This window comes from Pelophylax lessonae (assembly GCF_965119305.1).
Source record: "Pelophylax lessonae genome assembly, chromosome: 2".
Classification (NCBI taxonomy): domain Eukaryota; kingdom Metazoa; phylum Chordata; class Amphibia; order Anura; family Ranidae; genus Pelophylax; species Pelophylax lessonae.
The window spans coordinates 38,651,447-38,676,257 of NC_138769.1; the positions used below are offsets into that span (position 1 = coordinate 38,651,447).

The window sequence follows — 24,811 nt, forward strand, 5'->3', positions numbered from 1 at the left end:
AGCGCGCCAATGCATAGAAAACCCAGAAATAAATGACCGAACACGGATTTTTACCCGAATATACAGTAAAGTTTTCGGGTCCGTGTTCGGGTAACAAAAATCCAATTATTCGGTACGAACACGAATAATACAGTCCCTGTTCGCTCAACCCTAATCTTGGGTTGTGAGCTGACAACACACTGCCTCTTCTATACCAAAATCCATAGAAATGGTGTCAGCCCTGCCCAGTTGCCTTTTTCTAAACTAGAGGACCCCCCTCCATACCATAGAGCAGGGGCCATAAACTGGTGACTCTCCAGCTGTTGCAGAACTACAATTCCCATGAGGCATTGCAAGGCTGACAGTTAGAAGCAAGACTCCCATAGGCAGAGGCATAATGGGACTTGTAATTCTGCAACAGCTGGAGGGCCGCCAGTTTGAGATACCTGCCATAGAGGGAGGTGTTTTGTAGTCTAAGTTAAGAACCAAGTTGGCTTATTTGACTGCTTGAGTGAACAAGACACAGGGTGGCTCTATGTCTCTGGCAGGATTAACGGGTATTTTTATTTTTGCATTTGGGATATATGCAGCCCTGGAACAAGTTTGCATACGAGGAAAGTCAGAAGTGATCACTCTTGTTCTAGTCAGTGACTAAAAATATAGAAAAGGGTCGGCATGACAGCCAGGTAATTAGCATTTCCAGACTGAGAACAACAATACTCATTATTTCTCAGGGAAGGTTCCAGTAATATGAAGACTCTTCATATGTAATAAATAAATGTTCCTGGTGATAATACAGAACGCATGACTTTGTAGGTCAAACAATGCGCTAAAACATGTGATCTCCTGATTTCCAGATGGTACAGTTGTGGTGGGGAGAAGAGGAAATTCTACATTTCTACAATGTGGAGGTGAACCTGGAGACCAAATAACGGGAGTAATATGGAAGATTCATCACAATAATTATCGCTGTTTATCCTCATATGCTGCTTTATTAAAAGGAAGACCCCGGATAAACAGCACCTGCAGTAAAAGAATGACATTTACCAATATAACACTGACCATCCACAACACCCAGCTATCTGATAGGGGAAATTATACCTGTGAATTGTCACATATTGAAGGAACCTTCATCAGTACAACTATCCTACAAGTATTAGGTGAGTCATATCTGATTTCTCCACTGTGATAAAATCAATCCATTTTAGCACTATTATTTCGGTCTTCCATATTGTATAAAAGCGTATGCAACCAAAATGTGCAGGTTAAGGTTTACTAATGCATTATCATAGTTAATCCTTATTGCAAGAAGTTCCCTTTTTCTGCCACAAGATGGAGCTTTGTGAGCTTGGCTTCATCATCAGGTTAGAGGATTGCATTTTGGGAGTTGTGGTCCCAGCCAGAAAGAACTCCATGGTTAAATAGACACAAAAAACCTTCAAAGTCCAGCATGCTGGTGTAGGAGAGGGGTTATATAAATTAGAGAACCCAGGAAGTCAGAGGGGAGTCCAGAGAAAGAGACTGGTGGGTGAAGAAGAGCAGGCCCTGTCTGGGGGAGAGACAGGGAGAAAGATGCAGGACAAGACTGTGCCTTACAGTAGAGACAGTGCCTGTCAGTCCCGGAGAGCTGGTAAAGCTGCTGCCATCTGCCAAGCAAAGTCTGTGTCCCTCTCACACAGATGCGGGAGCCGGAGATCATCCTGAGGCCTAGAACTGGAGCTGCCAGAGACTCAGACCTGCTGATTTCTGCTGTGACGCTGCTGAGTCTATATAAAGGCACACTTGCCAACTGTCCCGTTTTTGGCGGGACAATCCCAGCAAGTAGGACCCTGTCCCGTGTAATTTACTCTGCCGGGACTAGTCCCGGCAAATCAGTGTTGCCGCGGGCTGCCCGTAATTTGCTAAACCTCATTGGATACAGAAGATGCCCATCATAATGCGGGACTACTCAAAACCAATTATAGTTCTCTGTAAGCACATGGGGGCAGTGCCGTATCGTGAGATGAAGGCTACGGTATAATTTGAATAAAAATTTATGAGCCGAGAATGCGCTGTGTCTTTCCGCCCAAAGTCTGCCATTGTCCCCCTGGTAAGGAGCTGTGTGAGGGGTTCTCTCTCCTGTGTGTCTATATCTGCCCCTCTCTCCATAGTAAGGGCCAATGGCGTGCCAGGGGAGCGCTGTCAGATCCCGGCATCTCAGTGTAAAGTGACTGCTCCTTCAGTCCGCACTGCTCGGGGGGGGGGGGGCGGAGCCGCAGCGGGAAGAAGGTGAATGCCCGGGTCAGTGTGTTTGCTGTATAGGAGGGGGATGGGGCAGCTGCATATAGAGGAATTGATCTTTCCCTATTCTTCCTGCAGCCACTGAATACCTGATTCTCCTCCTCTCCCTCCTGCAGGTATTCAGCGGCTGCAGGAAGAATAGGGAAAGACCAAATCCTCTATATGCAGCTGCCCCATCCCCCTCCTATACAACTTCTTTTGCTGGCCCCCTAGTGCTCTACAGCCCCCCCTCAATGCTCTTAACCCCCCTCAGTGCTCTTAGCCCCCTCAGTGCCCCATAGCCCCCCCCCCACCAGTGCTCTTTAGCCCCCCTGTGCTCTTTAGCTTCCCACAGTGATTTTCACCCCCCCCATGCTCTCTGGCTCCCCCAGTGCTCTCCACCCCCCTGTGCTCCCTGGCTCCACCCTCAGTAATTTCTAGTTCCCCCCAGTGCTCTCCAGTTCCCCCTCCCCCCGTGCTCTTCATCCCCCTGGTTTTCCCTGCCCACCCCCCCCAGTGCTACCTGCCCCCCCCCCCAGTGCTCTCCACCCCATGCGCCTTATACAGAAGAGACCGAGAAGGCAAGAAAGGAGGAGGAGTGGCCCTGTATGTGAAAGATAGCATTAAATCTAACCTAATACAAGTTGGTGAGGCCAACATAGAGTCAGTTTGGGTTACGTTGCAGTTTGCTAATCATGCAGTAACTCGTGTAGGTGTGATATATAGACCACCTGGTCAAGTTAAAGAACTAGATGATCTACTAGTTGAAGAAATAGCTAAAATTACAATGAAAGGAGAAGTTATCATTATGGGAGATTTCAATCTTCCAGATATAAACTGGAAAACCAAAATAGCAAGTTCTACCAGGAGTACAGATATTCTAAATTCCCTACTGGGGTTGTCTCTGCAACAAGTGGTTGAGGAGCCAACCCGGAGGGAGGCCATTTTGGATTTGGTATTCACAAATGGGGATTCGGTATATGATGTCATTGTAGGAGAAACCTTGGGATCTAGTGATCACCAGTCAGTGTGGTTTAATATAAGAACTGTGAAAGAGTCACACCACACAAAAACAAAAGTTTTAGATTTTAGAAAAACAGACTTTTCAAAAATGAAATTAGTCATAAATGAGTCCTTATCAGACTGGAACGGATTACATGGAGTCCAGGAGAAATGGGACTACTTAAAAGATGCATTATTGAAGGCAACAGAAAATTGCATAAGACTTGTCAGTAAAAGCAAAAAAAGGAAGAGACCACTGTGGTACTCAGCAGAAGTGGCCCAAATCATTAAAAATAAAAAGCTAGCATTTTGTAATTATAAAAAAACCCAGAGCAATGAAGATAAGGAAATCTACAAGATTAGGCAGAAAGAAGCCAAGCAAGTTATAAGAACTTCTAAAGCGCAGGCAGAAGAAAAACTAGCTCAGTCTATGAAAAAGGGGGATAAGACATTCTTCAAATATATAAATTAAAAAAGGAAATTAAAACAAGGAATAACTAAATTAAAAACAAAGGACGGAAGGTATGTAGAAGAGAATAAAGGGCTAGCTGACTGTCTTAATGAATACTTCTGTTCAGTTTTTACAGAAGAAAAAGAAGGAGAAGGACCTCCACTTGAAAGGATGACTAATGAATTGTTTGATGCATGTGTCTTTACAGAGGAAGACGTTCTAAGATTGCTATCTAAAGTGAAGACAAATAAGTCACAGGGTCCTGATGAGATACACCCAAGATTTTTAAAAGAGCTTAGTGGTGAGCTGGCAAAACCATTAACAGATCTATTTAACCAATCATTAGTAACAGGAGTCGTCCCGGAAGATTGGAAATTGGCAAATGTCGTGCCCATTCACAAGAAAGGTAGTAGGGAGGAATCGAGCAACTATAGACCAGTGAGTGACATCAATAGTAGGCAAATTAACGGAAACCCTATTAAAGGATAGGATTGTGGAACATCTTAAATCCCATGGATTGCAAGATGAAAAACAACATGGGTTTACTTCAGGGAGATCATGTCAAACAAATCTTATAGATTTTTTTGACTGGGTGACTAAAATAATAGACGGTGGAGGTGCAGTAGACATTGCATATCTAGATTTTAGTAAGGCTTTTGACACTGTCCCACATAGAAGACTTATCAATAAACTGCAGTCATTGAGCATGGACTCCCATATTGTTGAGTGGATTAGGCAGTGGCTAAGTGACAGACAACAGAGGGTTGTAGTCAATGGAGAACATTCAGAACAAGGTCATGTTACCAGTGGGGTACCTCAGGGATCTGTACTGGGACCAATTTTGTTTAATATCTTCATAAGTGATATTGCAAAAGGCCTCGATGGTAAAGTTTGTCTTTTTGCTGATGACACAAAGATATGTAACAGGGTTGATGTTCCTGGAGGGAAACAACAAATGGAAAAGGATTTGGGAAAACTAGAAGAATGGTCAGAACTCTGGCAACTGAAATTTAATGTGGATAAGTGCAAGATAATGCACCTGGGGCGTAAAAACCCAAGGGCAGAATATAGAATATTTGACACAGTCCTGACCTCAGTATCTGAGGAAAGGGATTTAGGAGTAATTATTTCAGAAGACTTAAAGGTGGGAAGACAATGTAATAGAGCAGCACGAAATGCCAGCAGAATGCTTGGATGTATAGGGAGAGGTATAAGCAGTAGAAAGAGAGAAGTGCTTATGCCGCTGTACAGAACACTGGTGAGACCTCACTTGGAGTATTGTGCGCAGTACTGGAGGCCATATCTCCAGAAGGATATAGATACTCTAGAGAGAGTTCAGAGAAGAGCTACTAAACTAGTACATGGATTGCAGGAAAAAACTTACCAGGAAAGGATAAAGGACCTTAACATGTATAGCTTGGAAGAAAGAAGAGACAGAGGGGATATGATAGAAACTTTTAAATACATAAAGGGAATCAACTCGGTAAAGGAGGAGAGCATATTTAAAAGAAGAAAAACTACCACAAGAGGACACAGTTTTAAATTAGAGGGGCAAAGGTTTAAAAGTAATATGAGGAAGTATTACTTTACTGAGAGAGTAGAGGATGCATGGAATAACCTTCCTGCAGAAGTGGTAGCTGCAAATACAGTGAAGGAGTTTAAGCATGCATGGGATAGGCATAAGGCTATCCTTCATATAAGATAGGGCCAGGGACTATTCATAGGATTCAGATATATTGGGCAGACTAGATGGGCCAAATGGTTCTTATCTGCCGACACATTCTATGTTTCTATGTTTCCAACCCCCCTGCAATGCTTTCCAAACCCCCTGTTAATTCTCTTCAGTACCCCCCCCCCCCTTGCCCTTCAGTTCCTCCAGTGCTCTCTGCTTCCCCTGTGATTTCCGTCGCCTCTGGTGTTCTTTCGCAGTCTCTGACCTTCTCTTGTATCACGTCCTCAGTCTCTGACCATCTACTGTATCATGTCCTCAGTCTCTGACCATCTACTGTATCATGTCCTCAGTCTCTGATCATCTACTGTATTATGTCCTCAGTCTCTGACCATCTCTTGTATCACGTCCTCAGTCTCTGACCATCTCTTGTGTCATGTCCTCAGTCTCTGACCATCTACTGTATCATGTCTTCAGTCTTGCATCATCTCTTGTATCATGTCCGCAGTCTCTGACCATCTCCTGTATCACGTCTGCAATCTCTGACCATCTCTTGTATTACGCCTGCAGTGTCTGACCATCTGCTGTATCATGTCCTCAGTCTCTGATCTTCTCTTGTATCTTGTCCTCAGTCTCTGACCATCTACTGTATCATGTCCTCAGTCTCTGATCTTCTCTTGTATCATGTCCTCAGTCTCTGACCATCTACTGTATCATGTCCTCAGTCTCTGACCATCTACTGTATCATGTCCTCAATCTCTGACCATCTACTGTATCATGTCCTCAGTCTCTGACCATCTACTGTATCACGTCCTCAGTCTCTGACCATCTCCTTTATCACGTCCTCAGTCTCTGACCATCTCCTGTATCATGTTCTCAGTCTCTGACCATCTACTGTATCATGTCTATGATCTTCTCTTGTATCATGTCCTCAGTCTCTGACCATCTACTGTATCATCTCCTCAGTCTCTGACCATCTATTGTATCATGTCCTCAGTCTCTGACCATCTACTTTGTCATGTCCTCAATCTCTGACCATCTACTGTATCATGTCCTCAGTCTCTGACCATCTACTGTATCACGTCCTCAGTCTCTGACCATCTCCTTTATCACGTCCTCAGTCTCTGACCATCTCCTGTATCATGTTCTCAGTCTCTGACCATCTACTGTATCATGTCCTCAGTCTCTGACCATCTACTGTATCATGTCCGCAGTCTCTGATCATCTCCTGTATCACGTATGCAGTCTCTGACCATCTCTTTTATTACGTCTGCAGTATCTGACCATCTGCTGTATCATGTCCTCAGTCTCTGACCATCTACTGTATCATGTCCTCAGTCTCTGACCATCTACTGCATCATGTCTTCAGTCTTGCATCATCTCTTGTATCATGTCCGCAGTCTCTGACCATCTCCTGTATCATGTCCGCAGTCTCGCATCATCTCCTGTATCATGTACGCAGTCTCTGATCATCTCCTGTATCATGTCCACAGTCTCTGACCATCTCCTGTATCATGTCTGCAGTCTCTGACCATCTCTTGTATCACGTCTGCAGTCTCTGACCTTCTCTTGTATCACGTCCTCAGTCTCTGACCAGCTACTGTATCATGTCCTCAGTCTCGCATCATCTCTTGTATCATGTCCGCAGTCTCTGACCATCTCCTGTATCACGTCTGCAGTCTCTGACCATTTCTTGTATCACGTCTGCAGTGTCTTACCATCTGCTGTATCATGTCGTCAATCTCTGACCATCTACTGTATCATGTTCTCAGTCTCTGACCATCTACTGTATCATGTCCTCAGTCACTGATCATCTCCTGTATCATATCCACAGTCTCACATCATCTCTTGTATCATGTCCGCAGTCTCTGACCATCTCCTGTATCATGTCTGCAGTCTCTGACCATCTCCTGTATCACGTCTGCAGTCTCTAACCATCTCCTGTATCACGTTTGCAGTCTCTGACCTTCTCTTGTATCATGTCCTCAGTTTCGCATCATCTCTTGTATCATGTCCGCAGTCTCTGACCATCTCCTGTATCATGTCCTCAGTCTCTGCCCATCTCCTGTATCACGTCCTCAGTCTCTGACCATCTCCTGTGTCACATCCTCAGTCTCTGACCATCTCCTGTATCACGTCCTCAGTCTCTGAACATCTCCTGTATCATGTCCTCAGTCTCTGACCATCTACTGTATCATGTCCTCAGTCTCTGACCATCTCCTGTATCATGTCCTCAGTCTCTAACCATCTACTGTATCATGTCCTCAGTCTCTGACCATCTACTGTATCATGTCCTCAGTCTCTGACCATCTACTGTATCATGTCCGCAGTCTCTGACCATCTACTGTATCATGTCCTCAGTCTTGCATCATCTCTTGTATCATGTCCGCAGTCTCTGACCATCTCTTGTATTACGTCTGTAGTGTCTGACCATCTGCTGTATCATGTCCTCAGTCTCTGATCATCTCTTGTATCATGTCCTCAGTCTCTGACCATCTACTGTATCATGTCCTCAGTCTCTGACCATCTACTGTATCATTCCATCAGTCTCTGACCATCTACTGTATCATGTCCGCAGTCTCTGACCATCTCCTGTATCACGTCTGCAGTCTCTGACCATCTCTTGTATTACGTCTGCGGTGTCTGACCATCTGCTGTATCATGTCCTCAGTCTCTGATCATCTCTTGTATTATGTCTTCAGTCTCTGACCATCTACTGTATCATGTCCTCAGTCTCTGACCATCTACTGTATCATGTCCGCAGTCTCTGACCATCTCCTGTATCACGTCCGCAGTCTCTGACCATCTCTTGTATTACGTCTGCAGTGTCTGACCATCTGCTGTATCATGTCCTCAGTCTCTGATCATCTCTTGTATCATGTCCTCAGTCTCTGACCATCTACTGTATCATGTCCTCAGTCTCTGACCTTCTACTGTATCATGTCCTCAGTCTCTGACCATCTACTGTATCATGTCCACAGTCTCTGCCCATCTCCTGTATCATGTCCTCTGTCTCTGACCATCTACTGTATCATGTCCGCAGTCTCTGACCATCTCCTGTATCACGTCTGCAGTCTCTGACCATCGCTTGTATTACGTCTGCAGTGTCTGACCATCTACTGTATCATGTCCTCAGTCTCTGATCATCTCTTGTACCATGTCCTCCTGAACTATGCCCATAGGATTACCTTGGTTTTGGGCCATCTTTACAGTCTAAGTGCAGTTCAAAATGCAGTTAATGGTGTTCTGTGTGAAAGGGTCCTTAATGTACATAAAAAGGCACAGCAAATTTGCATGAAACCGGGTCTCTGGTGTGAATGGGCCCCAAACTCCGTATATATGCGATTCAGAGAGATCATCCCACATTGTTAAGGTAAGGGTAGTTCAGGGCTGGGGTGACAGAGGGGGGGTCACAGGGCTGGGGTGATGGAGGGGTCACAGGTCAGGGATGGGGGCGATGGAGAGGTTATAGGTCAGGGTTGGGGTGATTGAGGGGGGGGTCAGGGTTGGGGTGACTGGAGGGGTAACAGGTCATGGTTGGGGTGATGGGTAAGTAGTTCAGGTAAGTCATCTCTCTCATCACTGATCTTACAATGCAGAGGCCTCATGTTTTGTTTAGTATGCTGAAGTTGGCTCCTTATTCAGCCAGCTTCTTATTTGACTGCTGAAATTAGCCGCTTTCTCACACAGCTTCTTATTCGGGTCAGATAGTTATTTACTAAACAATCATCAGCAAAGTTTGTAATGAAGTTGTGAAGTTTGGCAACAATTCTATATCCCTAACTGCCATGTATTTAATGGGGTAATTCTGAATAAATACCTTTTTCTCTATAAAAACCATCTTGGCTCACCCAGATGTGACTTGTTTTCATATAGTTGAGCACCCCTCTATTAGCCCACGTTCACATTGGTCTGATTTGACATGCAATGCAATGGCACCATCTGCATCTGTGCAACGCCGCACCGATTCCCAACAGTAGTTTCTGTACTTCTCTCTTTATTGAGTAGACCCTATAATCTGATGATAAATAGGTGGAGAGTAATTATGCGGAGTGGGCGGAGCTTTAGGGAAGTGGGTGTGGTGGGTAATTGACAGCTGTGCTGCAAACTGTCCCTGGAATTTTTTTTTAAATGTTGGCAACTATCTAAAGGCTGTTGCTGCATCGCAGAGGCACTGCTGTCTGGATACGGCAGGAGTACACCTGGAATCCTTTCCAAAGTTTACAAATCTTAAAGGGGGTCCCCGTTCATCACCGAAGGAGACCTGCTTAAACAGATACTGTGCTGTTTAGTGAATGGAATAAGCATCCTTTGCATCCCCCTGACTGATACTGTAGGTTAATCTATTGAAAGACAAACCACACTATCCCTCTTAAAGGCGCCACCAACTATCCCTTGATGTTCTGCAACCATCCTGCTGCTCAGGATTTTAACCTTGAACATCTGAAATACTTCTAACATTATACTCCTGATAGTTAACCCCTTGCTGGACACTTTGCCACTCTGTACCCTTAGGAAATCAGTGTTCTACAACTGTTTTTCTATTACAGAAAGCATTCTCTTTATTTCCTAAACTTTTCAAAAACTCCAACATGGCTGGCTGTAGATTTATTTTGAGGACTGCATTAGAGCACTTGTTACCCTGTTCAGTCAAGAGTTTATAGGTATTTTACAGTCATTTCATTGTAGCCTAGGCCCTAGCCTCCTCACCATAAGTGACTCTAGGCGACTCAGTCATTGTTCTATTGATACCAAATTCACCATCACCTTATGTTGTTCATTTCCAGTGGGTTATGCTACAGTTTATGTAGCTTTATCAAAATCTAAGGAGGTACTCCTATTGCATTAATTGATACTTGAAATTGTATATGACAAAACATGTACTGCATTGTGATTTCGTTTTGACTACTCTTATTCTTAATATAACTTATTATCATACTTCAAGGTCTCGAGTCTCTTTTCAGGGTGACCCTGAGGTATTTACCAAACGTTGTCAATTTGTGTTTGTTGATGGGTATACCCGAGGTGTCAGAGGTCTTTGTAGAGGTCAAGGTAAGAACAGAGGACCCAATTAAACCAGCAGCTCCTGTGGGGGTAGTGCTACATGCGGGGGCTCATCCAGGATATCCTCTATTCTGTCAGTTAGACCCAAAGAAAACGAGCCAAAGACAATCAACATGGATGCTGCTGCTGCAGCTCAGTGGTGCGAGGAGGAAAATGGCCACCTGGAGCTAAGTGTGGTGGCAGCGAACCCCAGGATTGCATGGACAGAAGCGCAAATCCAACAAGCGGTGGAGGCTTTAGCCCCTGGGAGGAAGGTGTCGGTATTCAATCTGAAGATGAGTCAGGACACTTCCCACACTCTCGTGCTATTGGAGTGGAGGAGGGGAATCCCTGCCTTCTTTCAAGGGCCAAACATCTAACTAACTGATGGCATTTCATGACTAAGTGTAATCAGACCAACGTCACCCACTCCAGAGCTGGTTACAGAAAGCTGGGACTCTTTTTGGGAGCTTAGCCAGTGCCAAAACGGGAGGAAAAGAATTAGACTTGGATAGCGCAGGCTCTGCAGGTCCTCAAACTGGGATGTTTCTGAAGCTCAGAAGAAACAATGGATCACCGAGTGCGTAAGGGGAGCTGCTGCTGAGGTCATTAGAATTCTTAAATTCAGCTAAAAGACCTGCACGGCCTACGACTATCGTATGTTGCAGGAAGAGTTTGGTCGAACAGAAAAGACTTCTGATCTAGTTTATCAATTTGAGCACACCTTTCAACATCAAGGTGAACCTTTGTCTGAGTACACCAGAAGGCTTAACAAAATATTGAATCAAATTGTATTAAAGCAGTTCCAGCCTATTTTGCGACTTTAGTGATTCTATGCTGATCAACAATTGGGCATTTTAAATTTTTTTCGGGGGTCCCTTACCTTATTTTCAGGGCATTTTTGATTGTACTTCCTCCCCCCCCCCCCCCCCCCGTGGCCACGACCACCGACATCACTTCCGCCTTTGCATTGCATCCTGGGAGTTTGTCATCACTCCCAGGAGGCTGGAATCAGGAAGAACTCCCAGAACACTCCCTGGAATCAGGAAGAAGGACACAGCAGATTACACTGCGGCTTCAGATGCCCACATCCAAGATGGCCACGCCCAGGCAGCGTTTTTAAAAGTAAGATTTTGACTAAAATTCAATACTGTACACCTTGTAAGTATGAGAATAGCGGTTCTGTAAAGGGCAATGGATTAGTATTATAGGGGTATTTTTAATTTAAAAAGGTATTTGAGGCTGGAACTCCGCTTTAAGGAAGGAATAGAATCTACAGCTCTAGACCAAGCCAGAATAAAACAAATCCTGAGAGGCGTTCTACACTCCGATCCAATATGGATCCAGATAAAAACCTCTGAGCGATGCCAGTCCTTAACATATCCAGAGCTTATTAGGATTGTGAGGGAAGAGGAAGCTCTGTTGTAAAAGAGAGACCCAAGCCCCTGCATCAGAACCAAACAAACACCCAGGAAAGAGAAAGCTCTTACATGCTCTATCAAAGAAAAAGTGGACCCTCAGGAGGAATGGGGATAGCATAGATATAGAGGATTAGCTCAAGTAATGCAGGCACAGCTTGAGATGCAAAAAACGTTATGCAAGTAGTGGAGACCCAGACAAACTTGCAGAAGTCTCTCTCAGATATCCAACAGACAACAGTGAATTTGGCCACAGGAAAGAAAGTATCCAAAGAACTTAGACCTAGTTCCACTTCAACCTCATCTAGGATAAGATGCTACGGATGCGGGGAAGTGGGTCACATCAAAGCACAATGTCCCAACAGCGAGAATGTGGCTGACCTTACAGCAGAAGTTGTGAAAGCATTAAAGAAGCTGTTTCTCAGGAAGCAGAAGGGAAACTTCAGGGGGCCTCAGTGAAGGAGCCACAGCCCGAAAGCTCCAAGACTAGAAAAACTCAAACATTCGAGGTGGAGATTGAGAAGCTGGTCTCAAGACTGCCCAACAGGGACACAGCCAAATTCTTGCAAAATGCCCTCAGGTGAACAGACAAGGGAGATCGATGCACACCATTCTGCTGGGCTCAAGAAAAGGCCTCAGCAGAGACAAATAGGTGGCAAGAAAAATGTGCGGGTGCAGACTACAAAGCCCATCTCCAAAAAACTGCCCAAACAATTAGTGGGCCCCTCGCCAGTAATTTCTATTCAAGTTGAAGGAATATATACAAAAGGTCTGTTAGTTACAGGCACCCAAATGACACTGCTGGATCGAGACTTATATGATAAATACCTGAAGCACATATCCCTCCAAAAGCTAGAAGAACTAGAGATTTGGGAAATTGGGACACAGAAGTTCCCTTATGATGGATACATCCCCATGAAGCTTGTCTTCAGCTCTCCAGTGACGGAGAAACCTGAGACCTTTGATACTCTAGCAATTGTGTGCCTTCCTCCCGCGATCGTCAGATAAACTGACAGAAGACCTGGCTGCTTATGTAAACAAAGCAGGCGAGTCTTCTGTCACACAGGCAGGGAGAGATCAGGAGTTTCAGCTAAGCTGAAACTTCGATCTCTCTGTGCCTGTCACAGATCCCTTTCCATACACAGTTAGCAATCACATTTAGGTACATATTAACCCCTTTGATCACCCCCCGTGTTAACCCCTTCCCTGCCAGTGTCATTTATACAGTAACAGTGCATAATATTTCCCCATTAGAAGTCTTTGCAGACGAGCGCATAGGGTACGGCGTGCTGACGTCACTACGCTGCCCCGAGGAACGGGCTACATGAGAGCCGGCCGGCTTGTTTATGCGATTCTCTCTCTTCCACAATGTGAGTGTTATTTTAATATTTATTAAATAAAGGCTGTACGGTGTTACACTATCCAGTCCCCTTCTTTTTTCTATGACGCATTGAGCTTCATCCTGTGGCTAGTATTGGTATCACCATCTTATTGGCTGTGTCCTGGAGGCTTGTTGCTGCTGTGATCCATTGAGTGGCACCGCGAGGAATTACCACTAGATGCTCATTTACATATCCATCTGGTAAGAAGATATGCATGTCACTTGTGTGCAGCACCGTGGTGATTAGCCTTTTTGGATTTTCTTTCACTCCACCGATCTTGAAACTCATTTCTGGGACCTTATGATTATTGCATATGAACTTTATATGAACTTTATATGTTTTTGATTCCTGGCCTAACATATTCAATATTATTGCGGCACATTTGTTTATGTATATGTTCATTCTGCAATGCTTATGATTTAGCAGATATTTGTCTATTTAATAACGTTTTGGATGCACATCTGGCACCTGTTGCCATTATTGTCTTCCCTAAAATAACCTTCATCATTCAATATTGAGATTGGTGTAATATATTTATCAGATCTCATTAGCGCGACTTTTTCCCTTCTATTACTGTATGAATGTCATTGGTCCTCAAAAAGTGTCAAAAATGTCAGTTAGGGGCCCGACCTGTCCGCCGCAATGTCGCAGTCCCACTAAAAAACACTGACCGCCGCCATTACTGATATAAACAAAAAAATAAATAAAAATTCCAAAAATCTATCCCTTACTTTGTAAACTCTATAACTTGGTAATGTTTTATAGCAGAAAGTAAAAAATATGGTGTTTTTTTCCAAAATTGACGCTCTTTTTTTGTTTATAGCGCAAAATCTAAAAACCGCAGAGGTGATCAAATACTACCAAAATAAATCTCTATTTGTGGGAAAAAAAGGACCTCAATTTTATTTGGGTACAGCGTCGCACGACCGCGCAATTTTTCGTTAGTGTAACGCAGTGCCGAATCAAAAAAAATGGCCTGGTCATTTAGGGGTAAAACCTTCTGGAGCTGAAGTGGTTAATGATAGATAGGTACTATTGGATTGTTGTAAGTCAGGTTGTAGTATCCTTTCACTTTTGGTGTCCGAAGTGTTTTGGGGTAGGTAGAGGCCACCTTCTTTGATTGCCCTTCTATAATGGACTCAAAGTGGGTTAAGAGTAAAAGAGAAGTGGACGGCAGCTGCTTAAATGCATATGTCCTCTCTGGTTGCTCAGAAGAACTGCATGGCGATCATCACAAAAGCATATTGTCCGTAATTTTAGCAGTGTTTTTAGTATTGTTTTTGTGGAGTTGGACATGATCGATTGGGATTTTTTTTAGTGATAAGATGCTTTAGTGCATATTGTTGCACCCAATTGCCCTCCCTTCTCGGACAAGAGCCTCAACCGCTGTGGTAGCGCTGAGAGAAGCACTGGAGCTTGGAGCTCGTGCAGGTACTTGAGCTAAAAGCTTGTGCAGGAACCATGAAGCTTGGAGCTTGTGGGGATATTATGAAGCCTAGGCAGGTAGGGACATAGAGACATAAGTAAGATAGGAAACTCCCTTCCACACACCCAGAAAATTGAGTGGTAAGTGTTATGTATGTACGTTTGTGAATAATCCTAAAGTGATAAGGGATTATTTTATGCATACAACTAGTAATTGTTAAGTAGCTTTATTGATACATTTCTAGGGACTGTCGGGGCGCACCACGTTCCTCGGCAAAGGTTTGCCTGACCGTGGTCTTGTGAATGCCAGTAGGCAGATTGACATAATCAGTATAGCATATTTTTGAGTGTGACAACTTTAAGTTTCGAGAGAGACACCTGGTTGGTTGAACATCCTAGCCAGTGAGTAGTTGTGCTATCAGAAATACAGTACATAGGCCTGCTCGCATAATCTGTTTTTTGTATTTTTTTTACCTTCCAGGGTGAAGGGTTCCTTAGGTAAAGGGAGGGTCTCACATTTATCTATAGCATCGTATAGGGTGTTAAGAAAACATATATTGTTACAGAAACTATGTAAGGAAAGGTTTTTTTGCACTGGAAACTAGAATTTAATCATTAACTAAAATGAGAACTCAAAAAGCGAAAGTGCTGAAGAGAATAACCAGGAAGGTTGCTAAGAGGAGAACAGAAATTAGAAATGAGGAAGGTCTTTTTAGGACTCATGGACCATACACACTATAAGATTTTCTGAAGACTTTTTCCTTTAGATTTACCAAAACCATATAATATGAGGTCAAACCTAAACACTTTCAATTTGTATGCAATCAGGCAGGCACTTGAACTACATAGAAAAGGTAAATCTGAAGGAAAAAGTCTTCAGAAAATCTTATAGTGTGTATGGCCCTTTAGTCAGTGGACAGTTTTATATCATTCCCTTCTGAGAAGGAGAGAGATAATGCGCTCTTCCCTTACTGGGATGAGTCACAGGAAAATAGGGAAAATGTACAGTTAATAGAGGAGGTTCAGGAAGGTTCACAAATTGCTCAATTCTTGAAGTATAAAATGAAGTTGAAGGAAAAGCGGAAGGATATAATACAGAATACAATAAATACCCTTTTGAAAACAACATGGGATTTCCTTGCCCAGTGTGAACATTATTTTGATATATTAAAAACCCTCAAGAAAAACATCAAATTTTTATATGTACCCCATTCTAGTATATCCATAAGCCCAGGGTTGGTGAGTACCGCAGTTCCATAAATGAATGTGAGTTAGGAAATATGGGGTGTTTCCCGCTTCGATTTGAGGCTGTTCTTGAGAGTTTCTGGAGACTAGGGCCCCTTTACATTTCTCTGTCTATCAGGGGAGATTTGGAGGGAATACAGCAGTACATATGGGGGATACAAGAAACTGTGTAGAGCAGGGGCAGCCAACAAAAATAATAATAATAAAAAGACAACCGTAACTGGATAGGTACCGTTGCCTCGTAACAGAACTGGGCTAACCTCTAGTTAAGTGTACTAATAACAGGAAAAGGGAAATGTAAGTAATTCAATGTGTTCACAATTTATTTATAGTAAGCTTTCATCACATATTATAGTTTTTGCGTGTTAAGACTTTGCAGCTTCCAACAACTATTGGTAAGTTTATGGAATGTGATGAGCTCATATTATTGAGCCTATTCCAATGCACTGTTTAATTTCAATACTTTGTGAGAAACGTGTTGTCACTACTAAATTGCATGTATTTAAGGCTACCGAAATTCTTCTCCCGAGGAACCTGATCAGATAGATTTAATTCTTAAAAACATTGCTATTGTAAATTATAAAGAGAAATTAAGTGTAAAATAATGTTTTATAGTAGATGTAGAGTTGCACCTTAAGATAATGTCTTTATTTTAAATATTTTGTGGAGTTGGGAAGTGAGCTTAGCTCAGGTTATGTACAGGGTGACTTAAGCCTCGTACACACGCGTCGAAAATCGGCAGGGAATTTTCATCCGATGACCGATCTGCCAATTTTCGGCTTGTTAGTATGATGCTTCCGACAACTGACTCCGACTTTTCGGCCGAAAAAAATCTGGTGTGCAGGCTATAAAATTTTTGTCTGCTGTCAAAACACGGCCGATTTTCATGCAGTCAGTACAGATTTCGACAGGGAAAAATCTTATGAGCAAGTCTAGGCATGCTCAGAGAAGAAAGAACACAAAGAAAGCAATCCAACACATGACATCACTTCTGAAGTAGAATTTTGTCGGGCGAGAAAATTCGTGTGCAGTCTAGGCACATTGCAACCAACAAAACACCACTCTGGACAAAATATGGACGACTGGTCGGCCGATAATCGTTGCGTGTGTACTAGGCTTTACATATAAGAGGGACATAGGGAGCTGAGACAGGGATCTCTCAATCCCTCTGAGGCAAGCTGGGTTCCATGGGCCCATAGTCAGTAAGCAAGAGGCTAGCCTGCAGTCCCCTCCAAAAGTCTCTGTCCTGAGTGAGTTTGTCACAGGAAAGTATATAATATTTACTTGTTTTAAACTTTGTTTTTACATTTCTTTAGTTACTTCCTGGTTTTTATGCCAAGGCAAATTATATCATAAATCCCATCAGTCTTCAGGAGGGGAGGAAGGGTTCGAAGCTCAGCCTATCCCTGAGCTAAGAGCAAATGGATCTCAGGAAGTAAATGATACATGAATCATCAGCCCTTACTCAGGATGGCCACTGCCAGAAATGCTAGGGGCCAGGGCCGGACTGACCATTGGGCAGACCGGGCATATGCCCGGTGGGCCGCCCGCACCGCATGTCACTCTCACTTCCGTGACCGTCCCTCCTCTGATTCCCAATCACTTGCTGCCGGCCGCTGGCCTCTCCGCGGCCGACTCCGCGGAGAGGGCCGCAGCCGCATATTGTTGTGGCCGGCCGGGTATGTCCCAGTGACAGTCCACTCCCCACTGAGCAGCCGGGCTGATGCTGAGCCCAGCGCCGCTCACTGCGGCCGGCTCCGCAGCCATCCAGCCTTCTCTAGGCAGCTCAGTCAGGAGGGGTGGACCGTACCACCGTGGAATTGGAAACGAGGGGTCAGGTCAGCAGGTGACTCGTCGTGAGTCTCGTCACTGTCTGTGAAGGAAGGGGGTGGAGCTAGAGGAGACCCCTTCTGAGTTCTGCATAGTGCTTGATGGCGGGAAGGAAGGAACAGTGTCAGGCGCCGCACCACCCCAAGGCCTGCCCTGTCCTGCAAAGTAAGTGAAGTGACTGAGTGACTACTATGCCACAAAAAATAATTCCTATTTTGACAGTCAGTCACACAGATTAGCCTCTACAACAACGTTGTGTCCCACTTTGAGGCTCACTAGGATCTTGGGAAGAAGAAGTTGTTTAGCTGTAAAGTTGCCATGAGAGCTTCAGCCTTGAAGATCCCAAGATCCTAGAATGGACATTGAATTCCCTGAGGGAGTACTGTCACTGATCCGATTCCCCCCAGACCTGTCACTGATCCGACCCCCCCCCCCCTCCCAGCCCTGTCACTGATCCGATCCCCCCCAGACCTGTCACTGATCCGATCCCCCCCCAGCCCTGTCACTGATCCAATCCCCCCCAGTCCTGTCACTGATCCGACCCCCCCCTCCCAGCCCTGTCACTGATCCGATCCCCCCTCCCAGCCCTGTCACTGATCCGATCCTCCCCAGACCTGTCACTGATCCCATCCCCCCCAGCCCTGTCACTGATCCAATCCCCCCCAGACCTGTCACTGATCCGACCCCCCCTCCCAGCCCTGTCACTGATCCGATCCCCCCTCCCAGCCCTGTCACTGATCCGATCCCCCCCAGACCTGTCACTGATCCGACCCCCCCTCCCAGCCCTGTCACTGATCCGATCCCTCCCTCCCAGCCCTGTCACTGATCCGATCCCCCCTCCCAGCACTGTCACTGATCCGATCCCCCCCAGACCTGTCACTGATCCGACCCCCCCCCCCTCCCAGCCCTGTCACTGATCCGATCCCTCCCTCCCAGCCCTGTCACTGATCCGATCCCTCCCTCCCAGCCCTGTCACTGATCCGATCCCTCCCAGCCCTGTCACTGATCCGATCCCTCCCAGCCCTGTCACTGATCCGATCCCTCCCAGCCCTGTCACTGATCCGATCCCTCCCAGGTCTGTCACTGATCCAATCCCTCCCTCCCAGCCCTGTCACTGATCCGATCCCTCCCTCCCAGCCCTGTCACTGATCCAATCCCTCCCTCCCAGCCCTGTCACTGATCCGATCCCTCCCTCCCAGCCCTGTCGCTGATCCGATCCCCCCCAGCCCTGTCGCTGATCCGATCCCTCCCTCCCAGCCCTGTCACTGATCCGATCCCTCCCTCCCAGCCCTGTCACTGATCCAATCCCTCCCTCCCAGCCCTGTCACTGATCCTATCCCTCCCTCCCAGCGCTGTCACTGATCCGATCCCTCCCTCCCAGCCCTGTCACTGATCCGATCTCTCCCTCCCAGCCCTGTCACTGATCCGATCCCTCCCATCCCTGTCACTGATCCGATCCCTCCCAGCCCTGTCACTGATCCGATCCCTCCCATCCCTGTCACTGATCCGATCCCTCCCAGCCCTGTCACTGATCCGATCCCTCCCAGCCCTGTCACTGATCCGATCCCCCCCAGCCCTGTCGCTGATCCGATCCCTCCCTCCCAGCCCTGTCACTGATCCGATCCCCCCCAGCCCTGTCGCTGATCCGATCCCTCCCTCCCGGCCCTGTCACTGATTCGATCCCTCCCTCCCAGCCCTGTCACTGATCCGATCCCCCCCAGCCCTGTCACTGATTCGATCCCTCCCTCCCAGCCCTGCCACTGATCCGATCCCTCCCCCCCAGCCCTGTCACTGATCCGATCCCCCCCAGCCCTGTCACTGATCCGATCCCTCCCCCCCAGCCCTGTCACTGATCTGACCCCCCCACCAGCCCTGTCACTGATCCGATCCTACCCCAGCCCTGTCACTGATCCAATCCCTCCCCCCCAGCCCTGTCACTGATCCGATCCCCCCAGCCCTGTCACTGATCCGATCCCTCCCAGACCGGTCACTGATCCAATCCCTCCCTCCCAGCCCTGTCACTGATCCGATCCCCCCCAGCCCTGTCACTGATCCAATCCCTCCCTCCCAGCCCTGTCACTGATCTGATCCCCCCAGCACTGCCACTGACCCCCCCCAACACTGTCACTGATCCCATCCCTCCACCCAGCATGGCCACTGATGCCACCCACCACCAGCATTGCCACTCATCCCATCCCCTCCATGCTGCCACTCCTCCCCTCCCTCCCTCCCTCCACACTGACACTACTCCCCTTTCCTCCCTCCCTCCATACTGCCTCCCTCCATGCTGCCACTCCTCCCCTCTGTCCACACTGACACTACTCCCCTTTCCTCCCTCCTTCCATGCTGCCTCCCTCCACACTGCCTCCCCTCCACGCTGCAACTCCTCCCCTCGCTCCACGCTGCCACTCTTCCCATCCCCTCCCATCCCCTCCCTCCACGCTGCCACTCCTCTCATCCCCTCCCTCCATGCTGCCACTCATCCCACTCCCCAAGCACTGCCACTGATCCCATTCAATTCCCCCAAGCACCGCCACTCATCTCGTCCTCCCGCACAGCCACTGATTCCACCTTCCACGTATTGTCACTCATCCTATCCCCCCCTGCACGGCCACTGATCCCACCATCCCTCCACACTGCCACTGATCCCATCCAATCCCCCCCAGCACTGCCATTAATTCCAACCCCCCCCCCCCCCAACACTGCCACTAATTCCATCCCCCCAGTACTGCCACTGATCTCATCCCCCTCAGCACTGCCACTCATCCCAACAACCAACCAGCACTACCAGTCATTTCACCCTCCTCTCATACTGTCACTCATCCTATCCCCTCACACTGCCATTTATTCCATCCTACCCTCCACACTGATCACATCCAAACTCCCCCGACATTCATTACACCCCCCCCAGTACTGCCACTGATTCCACCCCCCCCTCCCAGTTCTGCCGCTGACCCCATCCCCCAAGCACTGCCACTGATTCCATCCCCCCCTCCCCAGCACTGCCACTTAATTCTTACCCCCCCCCCCCTCAGAACTGCCACTCATTCCTCCCCCCCAGCACTGCCACTCAATTCACCCCCCCCCCCAGTACTGCCACTGATTACACCTCCCCCCTCCCCAGTACTGCCACTGATTACACCTCCCCCCTCCCCAGCCACCAATGGGTTAGTGCTAAAAATGTGCAGTAACCTCTAGCAATCAGTGAGCAGTGACTGTAGTAGGCTAAATAGAACTGAAAGACATTGAGAAACTGGTAGCTGTCATTATTTGTAATTTGGTTTAAATAAAAAAAAAAAAAAAAAAAAAGGCTGCTCAGTCTAAAATGCCCGGGCCTATTTTTTGTCCCAGTCCGGGCCTGCTAGGGGCTATTTTTTAAAATGATTTCTCAGCAAAATAAAGCATGGAGACATGGATAGATGGGGGAGTTTGCTTTGAATATTAAAAATTAATTAAATGGCATTTTTGGTTTGTGGTGCTCAGATGCAGTGCAGTTCCAATTAAGTCATAACTGTTTGTGTACGCATGCAAATAGTAAATTATTAGGAAGATGAATTAATGGTTCCCTGGGTATCCAAAATGAAGAGCTTGAGACAATCTGGAAATTTCTAATAATCCGCCGCCTGAGGTAAGCCTTTGCTTACTTTTGTGTTATCCGACTTCCTTGATCGGTAAGGCATTTTCGGGACAAAGGGTACCTATTTTATTCTCCGTATTACAACTGTATTTATTGGTGGTCATATGTAATGTTGTCACTGTCTGCTGTCCACCGGACTGTTATAAATAAGAAAAGGAAGAATAGTGCTGTTAACAGGTTATATGAAGCAGATTACCGTATATACTCAAGTATATGCCGACCCGAAAATAAGCCGAGGCACCTAATTTTACCACAAAAAAACTGGGAAAATGTATTGACTCGAATATAAGCCTAGGGTGGAAAATGCAGCAGCTACTTGACCCAACTGGACCACCACGAGACCCAAAACAGGGGCTGCGGGCATGGTGCAGGGGCTGCGGACATGGTACCGGAGATGCAGGGCTGTGGGCATGGTACAGGAAATGGTACAGGCATGGTACAGGAGATGGTACAGGCATGGCACAGGAGATGGTTTAGGCATGGCACAGGAGATGGTTCAGGCATGGCACAGGAGATGGTAAAGGCATGGCACAGATGGTAAGGCATGGCACAGATATGGCACAGATGGTACAGGCATGGCACATATATGGCACTGATGGTACAGGCATGGTACTGGAGATGCAGTGCTGCGGGCATGGTACAGGAGAATCTCCTGTACCATGCCCGCAGCACTGCATCTCCTGAGGAGATGCAGGGGCTGCGGAGGAGTCTCACTTACCTTTCCACCTTACATTTAAAAATGGCGCCCCCTGGCGCCAACACTTCACTGCGCATGCGCCGTCTGCCCGGGAATAGCCAAACATGCATGGGCTTACCCGAGCGGCGGCAGCACATGCGCACTGACTGTAACGTTTATGCGTTTTTGTTAGTGGATGGATTTACAGCTGCAGAATTATTACACTCAGTAGCCTTGTAGAGATTCTGTTGAACAACATATCCAACTCTCAGGACTTCATCACAGTGCACAGCCTGTTATGCAATATACATATACTCAATCAGATGTTTAATGGAGGGATAGAATATATGAGAATGTATTGATGAGAGACAGGCAATTGTATGGTGAACACTAAGAGTAGTATTAGGAGAGTTGCAGGTGATGGTAAGCAGATAGGTTCTGATGTCAAGTATAGTGCAGATGGTGAGAGGACACAGATGGAGTATACTTAGACAGAGTAACCTAGTGCAAAGATAGTTGAAGGTTGTCCCAAGAGCTAACTGTCTATGCAGATGATAGTAGATAGATAGATACAGATAGTCCTGGTAATTGCAGTAGATGACAGTAAATAGATAGATACAGATAGTCCTGGTAATTGCAGTAGATGACAGTAGGAGATTGGTTAGTAAGAATCCCCTGTGGGGTACTTATCACTTAGATAGGTTAGTAGTAACAGTGTCCTTAGAGAGAGGTGATCCCGTAGCGAGATACGGATCAGCAGCGAGGTTCCGGCTTCAGTTCAGCAAAGGGAAATGTCAGCAGCTCCGACTTCACAGGAGAAGGTGCGGTGAACATGTGGTTTGAACGAGCAATGAGTGAGAGAAAGCCGGCGATTGAAATAGCCGCTCATAGCGGCGCTCGGCAATGATGTCATCCGGTCTTAAAGGTGTATGCGTCTCTTGGATAACAAGATGGGACGCAATTTAGTAAGAGAGAAATAGGGAACAAGGGTACCAGAGGTACCAGAACATTACAGTACCCCCCCCCCCTAAGGCCGGCTCCGGAAGGCCTCTAGAACTGTTTTTTCTGGATATTTCGAGTGGAAATTGTGAATCAGTCTAGGGGCATGTATATCGGAGGTATCCAGCCAGGTGTCATCTTGGGGCCCATAGTTTTTCCATCGTACAAGATACTGGAGTCTTCTTCTATGGAAACGGGAATCCAAAATTTCTTTTATCTCAAATTCTTCTCCACCTTCCACTTGTACAGGAGGTGGAGGTGAGATAGTAGGCCTTATTCCTTGGTTAGGAACATGGGGCTTCAGTAGCGACACATGGAAGATGGGATGTATCTTGAGGTCCGTTGGTAATGTGAGTTGTACTGCAGCTTTTCCAATAAGCTTCTCTATTGGGAAAGGTCCCAGAAATAGAGGTCCAAGTTTTTTACTAGGGATTTTCAATCTCAGATTTTTTGTAGAAAGCCAAACAAGATCCCCAATGGCATATTGGGGAGAGGGTTTCCTACAGAGGTCGTAGTACTTCTTTTGTTGGCTATGAGCATGGGATATGGTATTGTTGAGTAATCCCAGAGAATCCTTTATCTGGGCAAGATAATCAGATGCCACTGGATTACTTGATGGCAAGATACGTGGAGGAAGGAGTGTGGGATGAAACCCATAATTTAGGTAAAATGGACTTTGTTTAGTAGTGCTATGAGTCGCGTTGTTATAGGCGAATTCCGCTAGCGGGAGGAGATCTGCCCAATCGTCCTGTAGATACGAAGTATAGCAACGCAGATACTGTTCAATGCACTGGTTAACTCTCTCTGTCTGTACGTTGGTCTGAGGGTGGTAAGGAGAAGTAAGTTTACGCTCTATTCGTAGTATCTGACATAGAGCTAGCCAAAACTTTGAGATGAATTGTGAACCACGGTCAGACAGCAGTGTTTTTGGAATACCATGTAACTTAAAGACATGTTTCACAAGCAATTCCGCTGTTTGTTTGGATGAAGGTAGTTTTCGGATAGGAGTGAAATGTGCCATCTTGGTCAGATGGTCCACTGACACCAAGATGGTGTTGAATCCTTTGGAAGGTGGTAGTTCCACTATGAAGTCTAAGGATACCACTTCCCACGGAACCTGGGGTATCGGTAAACTACAAAGTAACCCCGATGGTTTCGTGTTGTCAATTTTAGACCTTGCACAGATATCACAAGATGAAACGAACTTTTTTACGGGTGTCTTCATGTCTGGCCACCAAAACTGCCTAGTAAGTAGATTGAAAGTTTTAGTCATACCCATATGTCCTGCCATAGGTACATCATGCGACAATTCCAAGATCTTGGTTCGCATAGTAGGGGGTATGTATAATTTATCGTTGTAGTAGAGGAAGCCTTCTGCGTCAGTAGTTAGTTGTCCAGGAGGTGAGTCCAGTCCTATGCTGTGCAAAATCTCTTCCTTCAGGGAGCGAATGACACCGATAATACGTTCAAGTGGTATTATAGGAACTGAGGGAACCTCGGTACAATCCTTCTCGGTTAGTCGTGAAAGTGCATCTGCTTTTTTATTTTTGTCTGCGGGCGTGTAAGTCACTAAAAAATTAAATCTCAGAAAGAATAACGACCACCGTACCTGTCGGTGGGAAAGAGTTCTATTAGTCTGAAGGTATTGAAGGTTTTTGTGATCAGTATATATCAGGATTGGCAATTGAGTGCCCTCGAGTAGATGTCGCCAATTCTCTAATGCCAGTTTTATGGCTAGTAACTCCTTCTCACCTACTGGGTAGTTCACCTCGGGGCTGCTTAATGATTTTGAGAAG

General features: G+C 46.2%; 1 protein-coding gene across 1 annotated transcript in view; it reads left to right on the forward strand.

Moving 5' to 3' along the window:
• LOC309547930 (cell surface glycoprotein CD200 receptor 2-like) overlaps positions 1-24,811 on the forward strand; it is a gene marked incomplete at both ends in the record, with an annotated part of 53,809 nt that overhangs the window by 13,467 nt on the left and 15,531 nt on the right. The window contains one exon of the mRNA XM_082247928.1: positions 837-1,139. Coding sequence (XP_082104054.1) covers positions 837-1,139 — 303 coding nt within the window. The remainder of the gene's footprint in view (positions 1-836; positions 1,140-24,811) is intronic.